Here is an 18617-nt window from a genome sequence, read left to right on the forward strand (position 1 = left end):
TTTAGGAAAGTGTTTCCGGTTCATGGCTTTCAGAATAAGAGCGATCAGACAACTCTGGCACCCCGAAGCTTCTATTTTTATGCACTTCCGGCACTAAATGTGTTTAATGCAAAGTGGTATATATTCTGTGAAATGTTCAGGGTTTCCTGCACAATGTTGCGCCATGCCAACAACAACATGTCCAGTACCTCCCCAGTGCCTCCCCCAGTGTCCCCTGAGTACCTCCCCAGTGTCCCCTGAGTGCCTCCCCAGTGTCCCCCTGAGTGCCTCCCCAGTGTCCCCCTGAGTGCCTCCCCAGTGTCCCCCTGAGTGCCTCCCCAATGTCTCCCCAGTGGCTGCAGTTTCTCCCCAGTGCCTCCCCAGTGTCTGCCCAGTGCCTCCCCAATGTCCCCCCGAGTGCCTCCCCAGTGTCCCCCTGAGTGCCTCCCCAGTGTCTCCCCAGTGCTTCCCCAGTGTCTCCCCGGTGCCTCCCCAGAGCCTCCCCATGTCTCCCCAGTGACTGCAGTTTCTCCTCAGTGCCTCCCCAGTGTCTGCCCAGTGCCTCCCCAGTGTCTCCCCAGTGTCCCCCCGAGTGCCTCCCCAGTGTCCCAGTGTCCCCCCCGAGTGCCTCCCCCCAGTGTCCCCCTGAGTGCCTCCCCAGTGTCCCCCTGAGTGCCTCCCCAGTGTCCCCCTGAGTGCCTCTCCAGTGTCTCCCCATTGCTTCCCCAGTGTCTCACCAGAGCCTCCCCAGTGCCTCCCCAGTGTCCCCCCAGTGCCTCCCCAGTGTGCCCCTGAGTGCCTCCCCAGTGTCTTCCCAGTCTCTCCCCAGTGCCTGCCCAGTGTCCCCCAGTGTCCCCCCAGTGTCTCCAATAGCAATACAAGAGCAATAATACAAATTAATCTTAATGTATTAATCTAATTAATTAATTAATCTAATTAATTTAATTAATCAAAAATGTTGCCGCGCGCCAGAAGGCGCCAAAGCTTTTTCCTGCAGGAAACACTGGTATGTATACGAGTCCTTCTACTGCTGTGCACACTGCACCCCTGGCCCATGGTGGTGACCCTCGTCCTCCACCCGAGCCCGGATCTCTGTCATAATCCTTCAGGTCAACCTCCTCAGCATCTGCAGAGATTACAGGAACCTCAGCACGAGCGGGCAGCATATCCTCCAGTTCAGCGAGTTGTTCAGGGCTAATCCAGTTGTTGTCGGGGAACTGAACGTCAAACTTGACAAACAGGTCTCCTTTCTCGAAGGGGCTCCTATATTGAGGCATTCCTTCGCCCTTAACCACCCGAATACAGCCCGGCTCTATGACTTTTCCAGGTGGATACTTGACAAGCAGTCGGCGTCCATCGAGGTGGGTGACTGTTCTCTGGAAGATACAGAGAGCCTCGAGCAGGCCAATGCGCTGGGTCATGTGAAGGTCATTGCCATCGCGACGAAAGTCCTCATGTTCTTTCTCCTGCAGTACCAGGACTATGTCTCCTGGTTCAGTCCCTGGTGCTTGATCAGCCTCCCCAGAGAAGGTGATCTTCTGGCCATGTTTCATACCTTTGTCCACATTCACCTCCAGAAGTTTGATCTCCTTACATACTTTACGACCCTCACACTTCTTACAGCGGTCCTTTATCAACTCGCCCTTTCCGTTGCAGTCTGTGCAGACCGACTGCATCGGTTGTTGTATGCCAGGTCCCAACCGTCTGATCACGATTCTCGTACCGTGTCCTTTGCATGCTACACACTTCTGGACTGCTCCGGCCTTACCTCCCTCACCATTACAGGAACCACACAGGACATCCTTAACCCATTCTGACCTGAGATCAGATTCATACGAGGTTTCCGCCGGACACACACTGGTCTGATGAACCCATTCTGACCTGAGATCAGATTAAAAAAATGTCAGTCGCTCTTCGATATTTCTAAAAATAGCAGACCTACAAGCTCGTATCGCGCCACTCGGTGGCGCGATATGAGCTTGTAGATCTGCTATTTTTCAATAGCTAAAGCATAATATGATGCTGACACCAAAATGGGTGCCCGGTCAGAATGGGTTAATGAGCTGCAGGTGGCTCCGCCAATGTAGAGATCCTCAAGGGAAACCTCCAGAGCGCGCACCTTATCTTCCCCTCTCCTCCTACCTCCGTTGCGTCCACCTCTTCCCTGCCCCCCCATGAATCCAAACCCAAATCCTCCTCCAAAGATGTGAGAGAAGATGTCGTCCATGCCAGAACCACCATTCTCGGTCGGATTATACTGTAAGGGTTGAGAATGTTCTTGATCACAAGAGCGGAAAGTGCTGACCAGCTGGAACTCTTTTGCGAAGTTAGGTCTTATCTTTAAGATATCTTTATCTTTATGGACAAGTTAAGAAAAGCTTAAGTTGTAAGGCTTAGGTTTAGATTCTCATACAGACTTGATTGAAGTTTATTATCCGACAGAGAACGGTTCTGGCAAGATGCCTTATATAAGGAGTGTATGACGTCACAACTAGGTAGACGTGACGTCAACCCTGACACACTCAGCATCACATCTGTACATACACATCATACAGCACAGGACGGCAGCTCTTTATGATTCATTCATAACACTTTCAGGTTGCACCAAAAAAGGAGAGCGTTTCTGCTCATTGCTGATACTGTATCCTATATTGTGCGAGTGTGTCTGTGTGTGTGTGTGCGTGCGTGCATGCGTGCGTGTCCATGCGTGCGTGTCTATCTTTAGCTCAACTCGGCCAGGAGCGAGCAACACACATCTCATACTTGGAGCGCCTTGTCATGAGACCCCTCTCTCTCTGTCTATCTGTTTGTCTTTCTCATATTCTTACCAGAATATGGTCCCTGTTGGCCTTTCCCATACTTCTGAGGACCCTCTGCTATTTCCTCCCTGCCTGCCTGCATGCATAGAGGCTGATGTGGAGGTCAGCCTCCACATCACCAGGGACGTGGGAACCATGAGGCGCAGGGGAAGTTAAGTTTGTACCACCGTGGGAGCAGGCATGAGAGAGAGGCCTTCTGAGCCCCACGCAGAGCCCTGACACACACACACGCATGCACGCACGCACGCTCAAAGACATATATAAGCCAATGCGCATGCATCCAGTCCTATGAAGTCAGCCAATACCATTTGCTTTTCACTTAATTGTGTTGTTTTAAAATGGAAGGAGTCAGATCAGTTGGACATGGGAACATGACCACACAGCCCACGGAAAGTCAGGAGATCATGTACGACACATATTTCATGCAGAACGGAGCGGGGGGTAGATGGGGGTATATCAAAACAGCTGGCACTGGAAACTTTGGAGTAAAAGTTAAAAGAGTGGGAACTTGTTGATCAAAGGCAGTGGAGAATTTTCTGACAATAGATTAAAGAGCATCATTATCAAAGATGCTCTAGTCACTGGGTCAACCTCAGGTGACCTTCACAGCTGAAGACCTGGGGTCTGATCTTCACAGCTGAAGACCTGGGGTCTGATCTTCACAGCTGGAGTCTCAGACAGCTCAAAGGCTGTTTGATGCTGGTCCAACTACAATTTGAAAGTATGTAAGTCCATTGAAAGGAGGACACCCATCTGAAAATTGTTTGTGCCAGGGACCCCCAAAAGAGAAAAGAGAAGATTTGTGTTTAACAATTTTAAATTATTCAACACTTTTAAAAATCAATAAAAAATCACACCTGTGTGAAGTGAGTGGTGCAACTCCGTGTGGGGGTCCCACACGGACCACCCCCCACACGATGGGGGGGACCCACAGGAACGCACCCAGGGTGCCGGGCCGGTTCCGGCCAGCCGCCCTGCGTCCGAAACGGTTGAGAAATGAGAGAGTTACCGTGTGGGGGTCCTAATACTGTACCCTCTACTGTAGTGTACTGTCACTACTGTACTGGCACACCTGAAATCATCATATATACAGTTAATATATGCGTGTGTGTTTGTGTGTGTGTTAGGTTGCGTACAGTTGGTGAAAAACAACCATGCTGTTTTCGTGCTCAGACCCAGGCAGCCAGCCAGCCAGCCACACACATAGTGCTCAGACCCAGGCAGCCAGCCACACACATAGCTCCGTAAGGGAGTGGTTGCACCACTCAAAAATAGCAGATGTACAAGCTTGCGGCTTGGCAGAGACCTGCTTTGAGCTTATCTGCTATTTCTAAATAGCCATCAGTCAATCCTTGGACTAGCTCAGGCTCTCCTTCAGTCTCTTGATCAGGCCTCCAACTGTGTTGGTCTTTACTGAAAATCCAACAATAACCACGTTATCAAAACACTTAACAACACGGCCTGGTCAGCCTGCAATGACATGCATAAGATCTGGTCATCCCAGCTTAGTAAGAGGTTCAAACTAAAGGCAAAATATTATATCATTACTGTATATGCATTAAAATAATAACTCCTGTATTGCAGCTGACAACACTTACCTCAAACAGTATGGGTTTTGGAATAGATGATACATTTACATCTTTGTACCTAGATGGGCTAAATCAGGATGATTCCTACTTAAGATTTTACTGGTAGCAAGCAAAAAAAGATATTACAGGAAACTGCTGACCTATTCATCAACATTGTGAAACAACTGCATCTCCTAGAACAGATGACCTATTCTTTAAGACTTCAAAAAGAGCTGGGTGAAAGAAGATGGGAGAAATTGATATATTTAGCTGGGGGGCGGATATGGAGTGAATATGGGCTGTGTCTTTCCTGTTGTCAATGAATTTAAGGATTCCAAAATGCTGTAATATGTATTGTTGTTGCTTGTTAGTTGTTACTGTACATCCCATGACCTCTTCTGTTTTATTCAGTTTTTTGTTTTCTTTCTGTCGATGTTTTTGTTTTATTGTTTGCCTTGTGTGTCCTTTATGTCTTGCATATTCTAAAATTCAAAAAAAGTTAAAAAAAGAGGGGTGACCAGTGACCACGTAGTGCAGCAGTGACATTTTAAACCTTTACCAGGTCCATACAGTATGAACCTTAACATTCCTATTCTGGGGTCGAACATTCTGTGAAAAAAACAGATCTACAAGCTTCTCGATCGTCCTATTGTCAGAGATTCGGTAAGAGATTTGGTTTTGAGGGACCAAGTATTTAGTGTTTTAAGTGGTTCAAATTGCGGCATGCAGAATCCATTTCTATACCAGAAGTATATCATCCTCCAAGTCCAGCTCTCCTCCCTGGAGAAAGGAATGCAGGTGTTTTTGTTATTACAGCTCATTACAAACCATGAGAAACGACCCAGAGACAGAGGCATTCATTGTTATTCCAGTGGTGATGATTTAAAGCATCTAGTGTATATGGAGTTATGGACTGCAGTCTGCAGAGGATCACAGCAGCAGTGATGTCTGCAACAGGTGTCCCTCTGAAAGGAAGTACAGTAACAGGAGTTTGGTTTCGCCCAGGGAAAGTGGAGCATAGTGCGACTCCCTTCCTTCCTCGTTCTCCCAATGGTTGTGTGTGGGGTCCGGTGCGATCCTCCCAAAACTATGTACAATTACAATTTAGGCATTTAGCAGACGCTCTTAATCCAGAGTGACTTACATTAACCAAGAACAAAACATGGCGATACATCACAATTATCACATAAAGACTATAGTTATCATGAATCATATGTAAGCTACGAACATAACAGTGGAATATAATGAAACTACTGGTATGCATATATACTATATAGTGCTATGTCTACATAATATGCTATCTAAGTTACATAAGGTGAGCCTTTGCCTGTAAGGTCGTTTACTTTGTTATCCTCCCTGCGAGTGTAAATCATTAGTTTGTGATGGCATGTTGATTATGGGTACACGATGCATCTGGCACCGGCACCCTGGGTGATGGAGTGTGTGTGCCTGCATGGGGTGCATGTTTTTGGTCCGATGTACTATTAAACAGTCAGACAGGCATTAGTCCTATACCCAAAACCCAAACTAACTAAACCTGGAACCTCACAGGAAGCCACCACTGGGTAGTTTTAACCTGCCACGCATGTCGGGAGCCATGGGTGAGTTTTAACCCGGTCACGGGTTAGTTTTAACCTGCCACGCATGTCGGGAGCCACGGGTGAGTTTTAACCCGGTCACGGGTTAGTTTTAACCTGCCACACATGTCGGGAGCCACGGGTGAGTTTTAACCCGGTCACGGGTTAAGGCCTATTCATAGTCTGGATTTTCGGTGGTGAGGTGACCACCGCTCCGGTGGTGTGCTGACCACCGGAGCTGAAATAACGTTGAGCGGTGGTGAGTAAAAACAGAGAGAAGGGCTGGAGCGGTGGCGGTGGTTTGCTCTTCACCGCGGCTTGTGACGCCATGTTGTAGTTCGGTGGTCACCTAACCACCGAAAATCCAGACTATGTATGAGCTTGTAACCGGACACGCATGTCGGGTGCCACAGTGTTGTCGGACTAATACCTGTTGGACTGTTAGTACTGTATGTCTAACGAACATATGCACCCCGCCTGCGTGCGTGCATGAGAGAGAGAGAGAGAGAGAGAGGATAAGGGCCTGGCAGGTCAGACGACCTTGCCGTCTCTCAGCCATGGTGGGAAATCTGGGAATGCACGTTTGACTGCAGCTGCCCCTGTCCATCGTATTGTCTCCAACACACAGCTTGACAATCACCTGAACGAATCCGCTTTCAAGCATTGTGAGTTTCTGAATAGGCTATTTCCAGGTTTTAAGTGATTAAAGGTCCTTTATGGTCAGCCTTGTCAATTAGGGTCTGTCGATTTTAACTCTGTCATAGTTGACCACAAGAACCTTAGCATCCCTAGTCTGAGCATGGCATGATAGGTGAACTTTCTGTACAAATTAGAATAGGTGAAAAGATTTAATATATAATTATTTTCCTGCACAAGTGCTTTGAGCTAATAGAGTCTGCCTGCTTGCTCAGGGGATAAATTGTGTCTTGACCATCAGGTCAAAATTCGTGTCAGATCCTGTGTCTAGGTGAGACATGACCTTTGACACGATCTAAATGTCTCAATAGAAGAGCAGGGAGACAAGATAATACCACGTCATGACTCATGTGTATAAGTTATATTGTTTAATATTCTCTACCATACAGAAATGACAAAATTACATTTAATTCATTAAAAAGAAGTTACCTAGTTCTGCTTGAACAGGATTTAACAGGAAAGCTAATCTGCTTTCCCAGATTAGCTTTCTACATGATCCCCGTCTCTCTTTATTTTGTTGGCTGTAATTGGGTCTCAAGAGTCCTCAATTATATAAATGAAAAGGGTCAGAGAGCTGTCCTGACCTAATTCAGTGGGATAATACAAAGTCCAGTCATGTTTATTCACTTTTTAAAGTGGCAGCCCTATTTTGGGCATGTCATAACATAAGTTCTTGTTATAAGTGGAAACCGTTTATTTTTTATTATTATTTTAAAAATGATTTAAATGCAGTAGGTGGTGCAGGCGATCTACAAGCTCACAAGGCCTCACATCTAGAGTCGTCGTGCATCACATTGCCAAGTGCCATGAGCTTGTAGATTTTAACTAGTATTTATTCATTTTAGATGGGCTTAGAACTTAGAAGTATATTGTATAGATATTAGATAACCAAATATAATAATAATTGGCCACTATTATACCATCCATCCATCCATCTTCAACCGCTTATCCGTAGTCGGGTCGCGGGGGCAACAGCTCCACCAGAGTGCTCCAGACTTCTCCAGAGCAACATTAGTGACTTCCTCATGGGGGATTCCGAGACGTTGTGTTTTAGCCAAAAATATTAGATCTCCCACACTTCCCACATATAATGCCTAATAGAATAAGGATAAAGTATAAGTAAAGGAGTGAGACGTTCTTTGAATAGAGAAGCTGTCCAGTGTGTCCATGCAGTGCCAGGTGACTCTTCTATTTAAGTGTGTCTTTTAAGTGTGCTCTTTCACACCGTCACATATACCTGACATCAAAGACAGCCGCCCATCTTTTTATAGCAGCACATGCAGCGGCAGCCACAACAACACATTAGAAATCAAATCATAACCAAGGATCACTGAGATCTCTGTTGCTGAACACGGAACATGCTTTTGCAATTCAGATGGTGTAAGCATGATAACCATTATGTTCAGTTACGTGATGTATGTTGACTGTATGTTATGTGGACGTGACGATGATGTGTGGTGGAATTCATAAGCCCTGTATAGTACGGGTCAGCGAGGTCTCTGGTTCTTTGATGGTAGCTGAGGGCCTGATTGAAGCCATGTGGCATTGGTGGTGGTGGCGAGAGCCTGAAATGCTTCGGGCCTGCGTCTCGTCTCAGAACTAATATGATAGATGGACGTCTGACAAGGCCTTCAGTGTTTATTTCTCTTGGAATGCCTCTTAAAGATTCTTTCACGCTGTTTAGCCAGGCCAAAGCTGAGCTCAGCTATAGTGCTACTGTTCTGGTGTGGTCTCTGCCTAGTAGACCTGCCGTGTGTCTGAACTCAGCCAGTAGAGACGGTGAAATAATAACAAACGGGCAGATATCATGCCTATTATAAACAATCTGACACTCGGACCATAGACTGTTTTATGTTGGTACCATTTTACAAACAGTTTAGTAACAGTTTGTGTGGACACATTATGACCGTATTGTCGCTGTCGGGCTGTTTTGTCAAACAAAAGCTTCTAAAGTATAGCAGATGCACTTTGCGCCACGTTTCGAGCTTGTAGATGTGCTACTAATGTTATTTTTTAATTTGAATCCTGAAAGGTTTTCGACATAATGACGTTTCCACCCAACAGAGTCAGAGACGCTATAGAGGGTATGCGCATGCATAAAGTGAATGGCAAATCGAGTGGCAAAGTGACAGGCAAATTGAGTTTAACATTGTTTAATGTCGTTTAATGCAATTAGATCTGCAATTAGATTCTGTTTGGATGCATATGGGCTGTCATGGCCAGAAAGTAGTTTTTTGCCACTCATTAGGAATTCCTGCATAACTTCCTGGTTTGATGATGATGTCACGCGCATACCCTCAGTCTATACTGTACTGTAGTGAGCGTGTCTCGGTGTCAGAGATGGAGTGACAGCTGTTATCTATCAGATAGGTACTGTAGTGTTTTGTCTGCGTGCCAGATAGCTGTGCTGTAAATGTCAGACGATACAGTACCTCTCACTGGCAGCAATCTGTACTCCACATACAACACAGACTCACATTCTGTACATTCAGACACACACATTGTATTTTCTCTCTTGTTTGATCATTTACAACCCTGATCTGTCTGGAGGTGCAGCCTACAGCCGGTGCCGGTGTGGCTGCTTGTGGCCTTGTGGCTGATTTGTGCAGCTGTGGCTGTGGAGTCACAAATCATAAGCAATCATACCTTTCCAGTGCGTGCATGACACCGGTGTACAACTATAAAACTTAACCCCCTTAACCCCCTAAACCTAACCCCCAAATGCCTACTTTTAAATCCCCTAACGGCCTAACCCTAACCTGAATCATTTCCTACTGTAATTGTAAGCCGACTACTCTAACTGTATGTCTATATCTTTTTCTGACCATGAAAACAACCATTTTCTCTTGAGAGGACGTGGGAAATTGTACTGCGCTAGCACACACACACACACACACACACACACACACACACACACACACACACACACACACTAACTAACTAACCCAAGTGCCCTCCTCTTCTCCTCGCACCCCATCTTTCTCTCCTTTACCCAACTTGAATTATTTCTTTCTTTCTTTCCGTTTTTCTTTCTTCTCTCCTGTCTCACTCCTCTTTTATCTGAGTTGTGTGGTGTTAACTGTACACCCAGCTTGTTGTCAGGCCTTCACATGGCCTGTACCAAAGAGCAGCCCTAACAGACACTGTTTTCCCAGGCTCTGTGTTTCACCACCACTCGGTCCCGAAGACACGCTGCTATTTCTGGTGTCTGTCGGTTCAATGTGCTGCACTGCGCAGTAATTCTGCCATATCACGTAAGCAAACACACTTGATAGGCCAATGTTATTCTTAGATGTGACAGGTCTGGAAAACAGGGCACTGTTCTGCCATGACGCATGGATGGAAATATTACTGCAGAGGAGGCCCGAGTAATGCGCCGTGGGGGATGCCGGAACTAATTGAGCACAATTATGATTGTGGCTTATGTAAGGCCAATTTTAGAGGGCCCACTTTGTGTCTGGGAGAGTCTCTTTTCCCAGTGTTAAGTGGAGTTTGTTAGACATACTAACAGTCCAACAGGCATTAGTTTGAAAACATTGTCACTCCCGACATGCGTAGCCGGTTACAACTAACTCGTGGCCGGTTTAAAACTCATCCGTGGCTCCCGACATGTGTGGCAGGTTAAAACTAACCCCTGGCAGGTTAAAACTATAACCTGTGGCTCCTGACTTGCGTGGCAGGTTAAAACTGACCCGTGGCTTCCTGTGAGGTTAGATTTAGGGTTGGGTTTTGGGTCGGACTCACGACTAGTAAGTCGGCCCAAACTGAGGGAGTCCCCTCTGCGTCTGCTTTAGCTGTGCCCGTGCTCTGGCTGAATTTCTCAAGGGTGCGCTCACCACAGGATGAGCTAATTATGCAATTAGCTAATTAGCAAGTCATTAACCACATGCACCCTAGTGTCCCTATCCTGTCATAAACATTCTGCAAAAGTGGGTGAACATTCTGAGAAAACAGGAAAACATTCAGCAAAATGTTCACAAGTTCACAGATAAACTATGTTCGCTATTTTCTGTTCAACAAAGTACAGTAGGCCTATATAGGCTTTAAGTGGTTAAAACTAGGGCCACGACCAGATGTTGCACATGCAAAATCATCCATACAAGCTCTCTCTCTCACACACAACCTCTCGCACGCACGCACACACACACACACGCTGCCTTTCTCTATACAGTATCTTTAATGTAATAATAATGCTAATGCTCTCATCTATCAGGCCTTTAGTTTAGAGAACATGGGCAGTGTGTAAATTAAACATGAATGGCTGTTTGAGCGGGGGAATCCTTCGGTATGTAAATATTGATACGAGGGGGAAGGGATTACATTGATTACATAAGAGCATTCTGAACTGCAAACAAAGCAGATCACACACAGATAAATGTGTTCAGGAACAGAGCCACCGCCATTTCTGTTGCTGTGTGTGCTTTTTACGGTTGCATGCCATTGCTTTGATCTCCATTCACTGTGTAAGAATAAAAAGGAGTCCTAAATGTTTTATAAGGTCACAATTAGTCTTGTCTTCTCAGGTGCAGCGTCAGTTGAATCCACCTAAAGGGCAATTATTGATTACAAAGTGTGGTTTAATAATTGATGAAAGGAGTCTGACAGTACTGGGCTTGAATGCCAGTAGTGATGTTGAAGGGTTAGTGACGTCAGCGCAAATCAGCGTTGTTACGGTTTGATTGATTAATTGATTGATTGAATACTTCTTTGGCAGAAATGTAAATGGTACAGTAGCCTACAGTCAAACACTTGATATCACAAAAAAAGGAAAAGAAAAAAGAATGGTTTCGCGCCGTTATGAGCTTGTAGATCGGCTATTTTCACTACTTCTTAAATATTTGTTGTACATTTATGGAATTTCTTAGATTTGTCTTTCATTTACATTACTGGAAAAAAAATCGTTGGATTTTGTTATTAATTCATGAATTAAGTTTTGCATTTTCGGGAGTGTTTTTTTGAAAAACATATTGAAATAATAATAAATTAAAAACCAAATGTAGGAAACAGAAACTATAAGGGGACCCATAACAACGTGTCCGCGACCCACTGTTTGGGAACCAGTGCGCTAGAGGGCGCTCTCGGTCTTGAATATTCATACAACGCCCATTTTATTGGGATCCCTGCAGCACAAAACCTTTTGAAATAGCTAAATACATACATAAATACATGTGGGGGTTTGAGAACCACTGTAGGCCAGTAGCTTGTTGAGCGGACCTATCACAACGAGACGGTGATATCTCACACAGTGTTTGTTCTGTCTATACCTGTGACATGAAAGCCTTTTGACAGGATACAAACAATACCCTTTGATATGACCTCAGCCTTCCACAGCGTCGCTTCCTCTCTCTGTCACGGGACGGGGGGACCTATTTTTATCGCCACCGTTACAGTGCACCTCGTGTTGTAAAATGAACACCTGGACTGTGCCTTATAGTTTCAAATAAAAGCTACAATCCGAGCATTTTAAGTCTCTGATGCGCCAGATCTGCTATATTGATCATTTCAACTGGTAGGCATCTAACCCGGTACCAAGCTGTACTAGTTATATTGTATTAACATACTCTACCATACAGATGTACTATAGTTACATTGCGTTAACGTAGCAATAATGCCTGCCTTATATTATTGCAGCTGTAGCTGTTGTCAGACTAATTGAGATCTGTAATCCGTGCGTGTTTGTGTACGTGTGCACGTATGCGTCATCCTCAATTACGTAGCTGTTAATCTCTTTAAAGCCATCCCTTTCTGTTTTCTGTTTCCTGCAACCTTCAACCATATACTGCATTTACTCCCTCCCCATCTCTCTCTCTCTCTCTCTCTCTCTCTCTCTCTCTCTCTCTCTCTCTCTCTCTCTCTGTCTGTCATGCTCGTTCCTTCTGTTACAGATGGTTTGGTCGTTGACACGGCTGAGAGTCCCCCTGTTGTTGTGATTTGTGATACAGTTCTCCTCCAGGGAGGGTCTTTTCTAAACCTCTTTTATAAGAGGCTTGTTTTACACTCTTTACACGCTTTCACTCACTCATTATACACATCACAAGTCATAACACTCGCACGCACGCACGCACGCACGCACGCAGGCACACACACACACGTGCGTGCACACATACAGCCTTGACTTCCCCATTACTGCAGTAGCACCATCGAGGCCCACTAATGACCCCAACTTACCAATTTGACAAGACTCCATATGCTTTGAATTATGCCCTCTCCCCTCGGTCTCTCTTTTCCTCTCTTGCATACCAAGGCTATAAGAGGAGCCGGTATTTACTAAGTACAGTTAGTACAGTGGGAGAAACAAATTCCCCTTTCTGGGAAAACACAAACACAGCATGCAGGGGGTCAAGCTCACACTCTCCAGGGGAAAATGTACTAGTGTGCTAAAGGCAAGACATAAAGCCAGAGGCCCATAGCGCTGTGAATGCAGCACACGTACAGACTAATATCTGCTTTCATGCGTGTGGTGCGTAAAAATAAATATCTTTCATCATAATCGAGATAAAAGTTCGAAATAACCGTCTGCAATGCGCCTTCACAGTAGATTCACACCTGTCAAACAGCCAGATGTTCTGAAATGGATCATTATAATGAATACAAAATGTATCCCCTTTGACAATCGGGTGGCGCGGAGTTAAAGCACCTGTTGAATCCAGTTGGCTGAGCATCTAATTGACCATATAATGTTCGGTGTGGATGGATGCCAGTCTAGGAGGGTGATCTTTGTCGCTAGTAGTGACTCCTACAGTATGGTCTGGGTGTTGAATGACAACAGTAGTATCTACGTGGCTCCTCACTGGCAGGGTGAAACAGTAAGGGCAGTGGCAACACAGATGTGCAGATGGTAAACTGGCAGATAATGACTACATTGGGAGATAAAGGGGGGCAAAAATAATTGGGTACTACTTTAGGTAAAATAAATGTGTCCCCTTTAGTTACAGTGGTCAAGAATACATTTGCACATAATCTAGAACTCGTCGTCTGCATTTAACCATCCTAACTATTGTGTGCTGTTATGGAACAGCACCGGCTTCAGTCCGTCTCCTGCTCAAGGACATTTTGACATTAAACCAGGAGGAGCTGGGAATTGAATGGGGACCTTCCAGTTCCCAAGCGGCCGCGCTACCTCCTGAGTCACTGCCGCTTAATCATTTAAGAGTCTAAAAGTCCCACTAACATCCCCCAGAAGTTATACTGCCCTAAACGTACAATATACTGTAAATATCTTAAATCCCCAGCCATATCCCCTTAACCCGGCCATTCATTTTATCACCTCCCTGCGTCATACTCGGGATGGTGTTTTCCCACCCTGGAGTGTGACACAAGAGAAAAACGGCTGCTCGCGTGCGCATGAATATGGTGAACGGGTGGAGGAGTGTAGGTGGAAGCTGGGAGTGAGTCAGCGTTGCGCTGTCATAGATAATGGCCAGGAAATGTCTTTGTCGGGGGGGGGGGGGGTAATTGGATTTCTTAATAGGAAAAGATCCGTCCAGCTCCATTAGGCAGTGGTAAACGGCAACACAAGAGGAGCACATGCAGGAGACGCAGGTTAGACAGAAAATAAGCAAGGAAAATAGAATCACATGCAGTGCTTCTCTAAATGTTTAAGTTGGAGAAGCAGCAGTTTGATATGCATTAGGCCGCAGACGAAAGACCCCCCAATACAATTTCTATCTCTGGGAACCAAATCTAACAGAGGCCCCGTTTCCACCAGGGTTGAACCGGTTTGGCTATTTTTCCCACTTAATATTGAACCAGTTCAGAGAGTTAACACTGAAAATGATTTGGTTCAGAACCCTACAAGTTGGTATGGAACTGGAACGAAAAAATGCCCGCTGGTTTTACAAAAGTATTTATTGGCATAGAAATGTACAAAGTACCAAAAGTAGAAAGTAGTCATTCATTGTGCAGAATGTCTCTTTTCAAATTTAGCCAGCTCTGAACGTTGCAGTTACAGGAAGAGTTGGAACAGGGAAAGAGAGAATAGCGAAGAAAAGAACACAGGACAGGTAAAATAAGAGGTAATAAACTCAAATATATAGTCCATTAAACATAAGAATGATTATAAAATCACACCTGTGTGAAGTGAGCGGTGCTACTGTACAGTGTGGGGGTCCCCGGCGGTCCCCACAACATCCAGTAACATCCAACTCCGTAATGGAGCGGGGCTCGTACTATAGTGTACTCTGTGCCACTTTACTCTGTGCTGTACTCTACTGGCCACTTTAGGTGTTGCAGCTTTCCGTGCTCGGACATACAGACACAGAGACCTACATACGGACATACGGAGTTACGGACATACGGATGGACAGACATAGCTCCGTAATGGAGCGGAGGCACCGCTCAAATCGATTAAATAGCACTGTGGAAGACAGACATACGTATGTCTTCATTGTCTTGTGCAGGTGCACATAATATCCAGCATGTAAAAACAGCAGCAGGTGTAGAAAGTAGAAAGTACTCTATGCAGAATATCCCATATCAAGTTTTCAAATGTATAATTATACAATTATTTTGAAAATAGCAGACCTACAAGCTCACGATGCGTCGCAAGCTTGTATATCGGCTATTTTCAAACGGACAAAATGTATATGGTGTTGAAGTGTTTAATGTATGTTTTGTAATGATAATCAAAGTAACTATAGTAGGCTAACTAAACTTTTCAAATAAATGTAGTGGAGAACTAGAAAAAGTGCCCTTCTGGGCACAGGTCTCCACCAGGAGGATAGGAATATTTAGGAGTAATATAAACATGTTTTTTGTTTGTTTGTTCCAATCTTTGCCAATCAGGATGGAATATGGGAAATGGTGCAGATCCGTGTTGATGGCACGCATGCACAATCCACCTGTTGGTGGCGCTATAACAGGGCAATGTGAAATGGGTGGGCTATATTCCTCAGCCTAGTAGGAAAGTGCGTGAAAGATTTCACGTGAAATTGCACGCTGCGTTCATGATTTGAGGTTTTTTGTTCAAAACAGGCCAATCCTGCAAAATTTGAAAGCCAATGTTAGCCAATTAGGATGGAATATGAAATATCAGACACATCCGTCTTGAGCACATGACTATGGAGATACTGTGTAACGATTTGCGGGATTTTTGGACAAAATCTGTAGGTGTACTGTGCAAAAACTTGTTTTGCACAAAGCGGCCTCCTGGTGGCGCTATAACAGGCCGTTCTGGAAATTTTGGGGCAGAGGTTCATCGTTGGCATCCAGGGAGTGTGTGTGCAAAATGTGGCATCGACCGGGTTAACGGTGGCCGAGATTAGCTTCTAACGGACGGACGGACACACGGACACACGGACACACGGACGGGTGGACGGAGTGCAAAACATACTCTCTCCCCATGCCTTCGGCCTGGTGGAGACAAAAAGTACAATATTTGCCTCTGAGATGTAGTAGTAGAAGTAAAAGTATTGGAAATTGGAAATACTCAAGTAAAGTACAAATACCTCAAAAATGTACTTAAGTACAGTACTTAAAGGTATATTCAGTGATTTCACTTAATTCAAATATCACTTATTTTTTTGTTTTGTTGTGATAGTCCTCCCTACTATAGAGTGTGCTGGCCATATAAGGAGTTCCTCCCTGTCCCCAGTTAACCCCTGGGGGTCAAAAAACCTTAGGTTTCGTTTTTGACTCTCTATCCTGATTGGACGAAAGGCTGGGTCCCACAGCCAAAAACGAAACCTAAGGTTTTTTGAGTGAAATCACTGAATATACCTTTAAGTAAATGTACTTAGCTACTCTCCAACACTGCTCCCTTCCCTTTCATTGCATTGTGTTCACTGTTCAAACTCCTTCACGTTCACGCATCATGAATAGACCTGCATTAGAATGGCAAGTCTAACTTCCCGGCCCTCTGGCCATCAGCGACTATGCATGTATCACCAGTGGTGGGCAGTAACGAGTTACATTTAATATATTACTGTAATATTATTATTTTACCCAGTAACGGGTAGTGTAAGCGGGTACTTGACCAACAACTGTAATATTATTACTATGTAAAAAAATAGTATATTACTCAAGTTTTGTCTGCTGCCTTTTGAAAACATTTAATTAAAAAAGGCGAAGATAGAATGCTGCTTTATTTTCAGTACATAATCTGGAATACTGTATGCAGCAGAAAAAAATAGTTCAAACGATGAGAGACTGCGTAGTACTTAGTTTTTATGTGCAATTGTTCAGTTTTGGCTGATTGGTGACTCTTTAATTCAGTTCACACCTAAACATGGGGGGGGGGGTTTGCCCCGTCCCGTCCCGTCCCACTGGAGTCTGCGTCACGCTGGGAGACCCTCCGAAGGGGGGAGAAACTACTCATTCCTATAAGAGAGGGAACAGTGCGGCTACTATGCAGCCTGTAAATTGAGCCTTTCTTCCTGCGAGAGAGAGAGAGAGAGGGTGACATGGTGGAATGCGGCACATTGCTGTGGACATGGGTGGGCTCTCTCATTCCACTCATAGCATCTCCCTATCGCTTTGACCCCTTACAAATCTTCTGCCTCTTTTCTTTCCTTGTGTACCATCGTTCCCCGGTGGCTGGGCGTCCACAGTTTATATATATAGACAGGCAGGCAGTTTCTGTCCCATATCAGTATGAACTAGAAAAAGTGCCCTTCCGGGCACAGGTCTCCACCAGGTTATCCACAGATCCGTGCAGTTAGAGGTAAAAACACTTTTCGGCCAGTTATAGCGCCACCTTGAGGCTGAGTTGAAATTGTTCATGTGGCATTTCGTCCTCGGCCTAGTGGGAATGTGGGTGCACAATTTCACGGAAATCACGCGATGTGTTCATGATTTGCAGCATTTTGTTTGAAACTGAGCACTCCTGTGAACTTTGGAAGCCAATCTTAACCAATCAGGATGGAGTCTGATAAATCTGAAAGACCCGTTTCGTTGAATGGCTCTAGAGAGACTGTGTACCAATTTGCGTGATGTTTGGACAAAATCTGTAGGTGTACTGTGCAAAAACTTGTTTTGCACAAAGCGGCCTCCTGGTGGCGCTATAACAGGCCGTTCTGGAAAGTTTGGGGCAGAGGTTCATGGTTGGCATCCAGGGAGTGTGTGTGCAAAATATGGCATCGAAAAACTTGTTTTGCACAAAGCGGCCTCCTGGTGGCGCTATAACAGGCCGTTCTGGAAAGTTTGGGGCAGAGGTTCATGGTTGGCATCCAGGGAGTGTGTTTGCAAAATATGGCATCGACCGGGTTAACGGTGGCCGAGATTAGCTGTTCACGGACACACGGACACACACACACGCGGACGGACGGAGTGAAAAACATACTCTCCCCACATGCCTTCGGCCTGGTGGAGACAATTATAATAGTATTATAGTATTATTATGGCTATATATATCTTATATGTTTTATCCCTGCTTCTGGTCAGACCAAATTAAATACATGCGCTTCCTTTTGGGGAAATGTAGACCGTCTGATATGCTTGATGTTTATGTTTGATAATATCACAATTTAATACATTAAATTAAAATATTTCATTGTTAACTAAAATGTAGGGAAAATATTAGCCAACCCACAATCCACGCTGTGAAATAATGTGAAATGTCAGTTTGCTTTTCCTACAGCAAACTGTGACGTACGGTTTCACATCTCGTACAGACTCACATCTCTCTCTCTCTCTCTCTCTCTCTCTCTCCCCTCAGCCTGGGCCGTGATGGAGGTGAACATGGAGGACAGGGTGGAGGTGTTCAGGAAAGACACAGCTCAGATCACCTGCATGTTCAAGTCCGCTGATGGGTTAGGGGGCGTCATGATACAGTGGGTTTATGTAAGTGTTATGACACACAACCACGCACCCACGCACACACACACACACACACGCACGCACGCACACACACACTTGCGCACACACACTTGTGCGCACAGACACACATCTAAATATGTATAGTGGTGGAGCAATGCAATGCCGACACACACAAACAGCCTCTACTCATTCACTGATTGCATCTCATGCACTGTATTATGCTA

The 18617-nt window shown here is 45.1% G+C and overlaps 1 protein-coding gene across 5 annotated transcripts in view; it reads left to right on the forward strand.

Moving 5' to 3' along the window:
- mcamb (melanoma cell adhesion molecule b) overlaps positions 1–18617 on the forward strand; it is an 86184-nt gene that overhangs the window by 37648 nt on the left and 29919 nt on the right. For all 5 annotated transcript variants that reach the window (XM_083773636.1, XM_083773637.1, XM_083773638.1 and 2 more), the window contains exon 2: positions 18293–18417. In XM_083773636.1, the coding sequence (XP_083629762.1) occupies positions 18293–18417 (125 nt within the window). The remainder of the gene's footprint in view (positions 1–18292; positions 18418–18617) is intronic.

This window comes from Protomyctophum parallelum (genome assembly GCF_964188405.1).
Source record: "Protomyctophum parallelum genome assembly, chromosome: 9".
Lineage (NCBI taxonomy): Eukaryota > Metazoa > Chordata > Actinopteri > Myctophiformes > Myctophidae > Protomyctophum > Protomyctophum parallelum.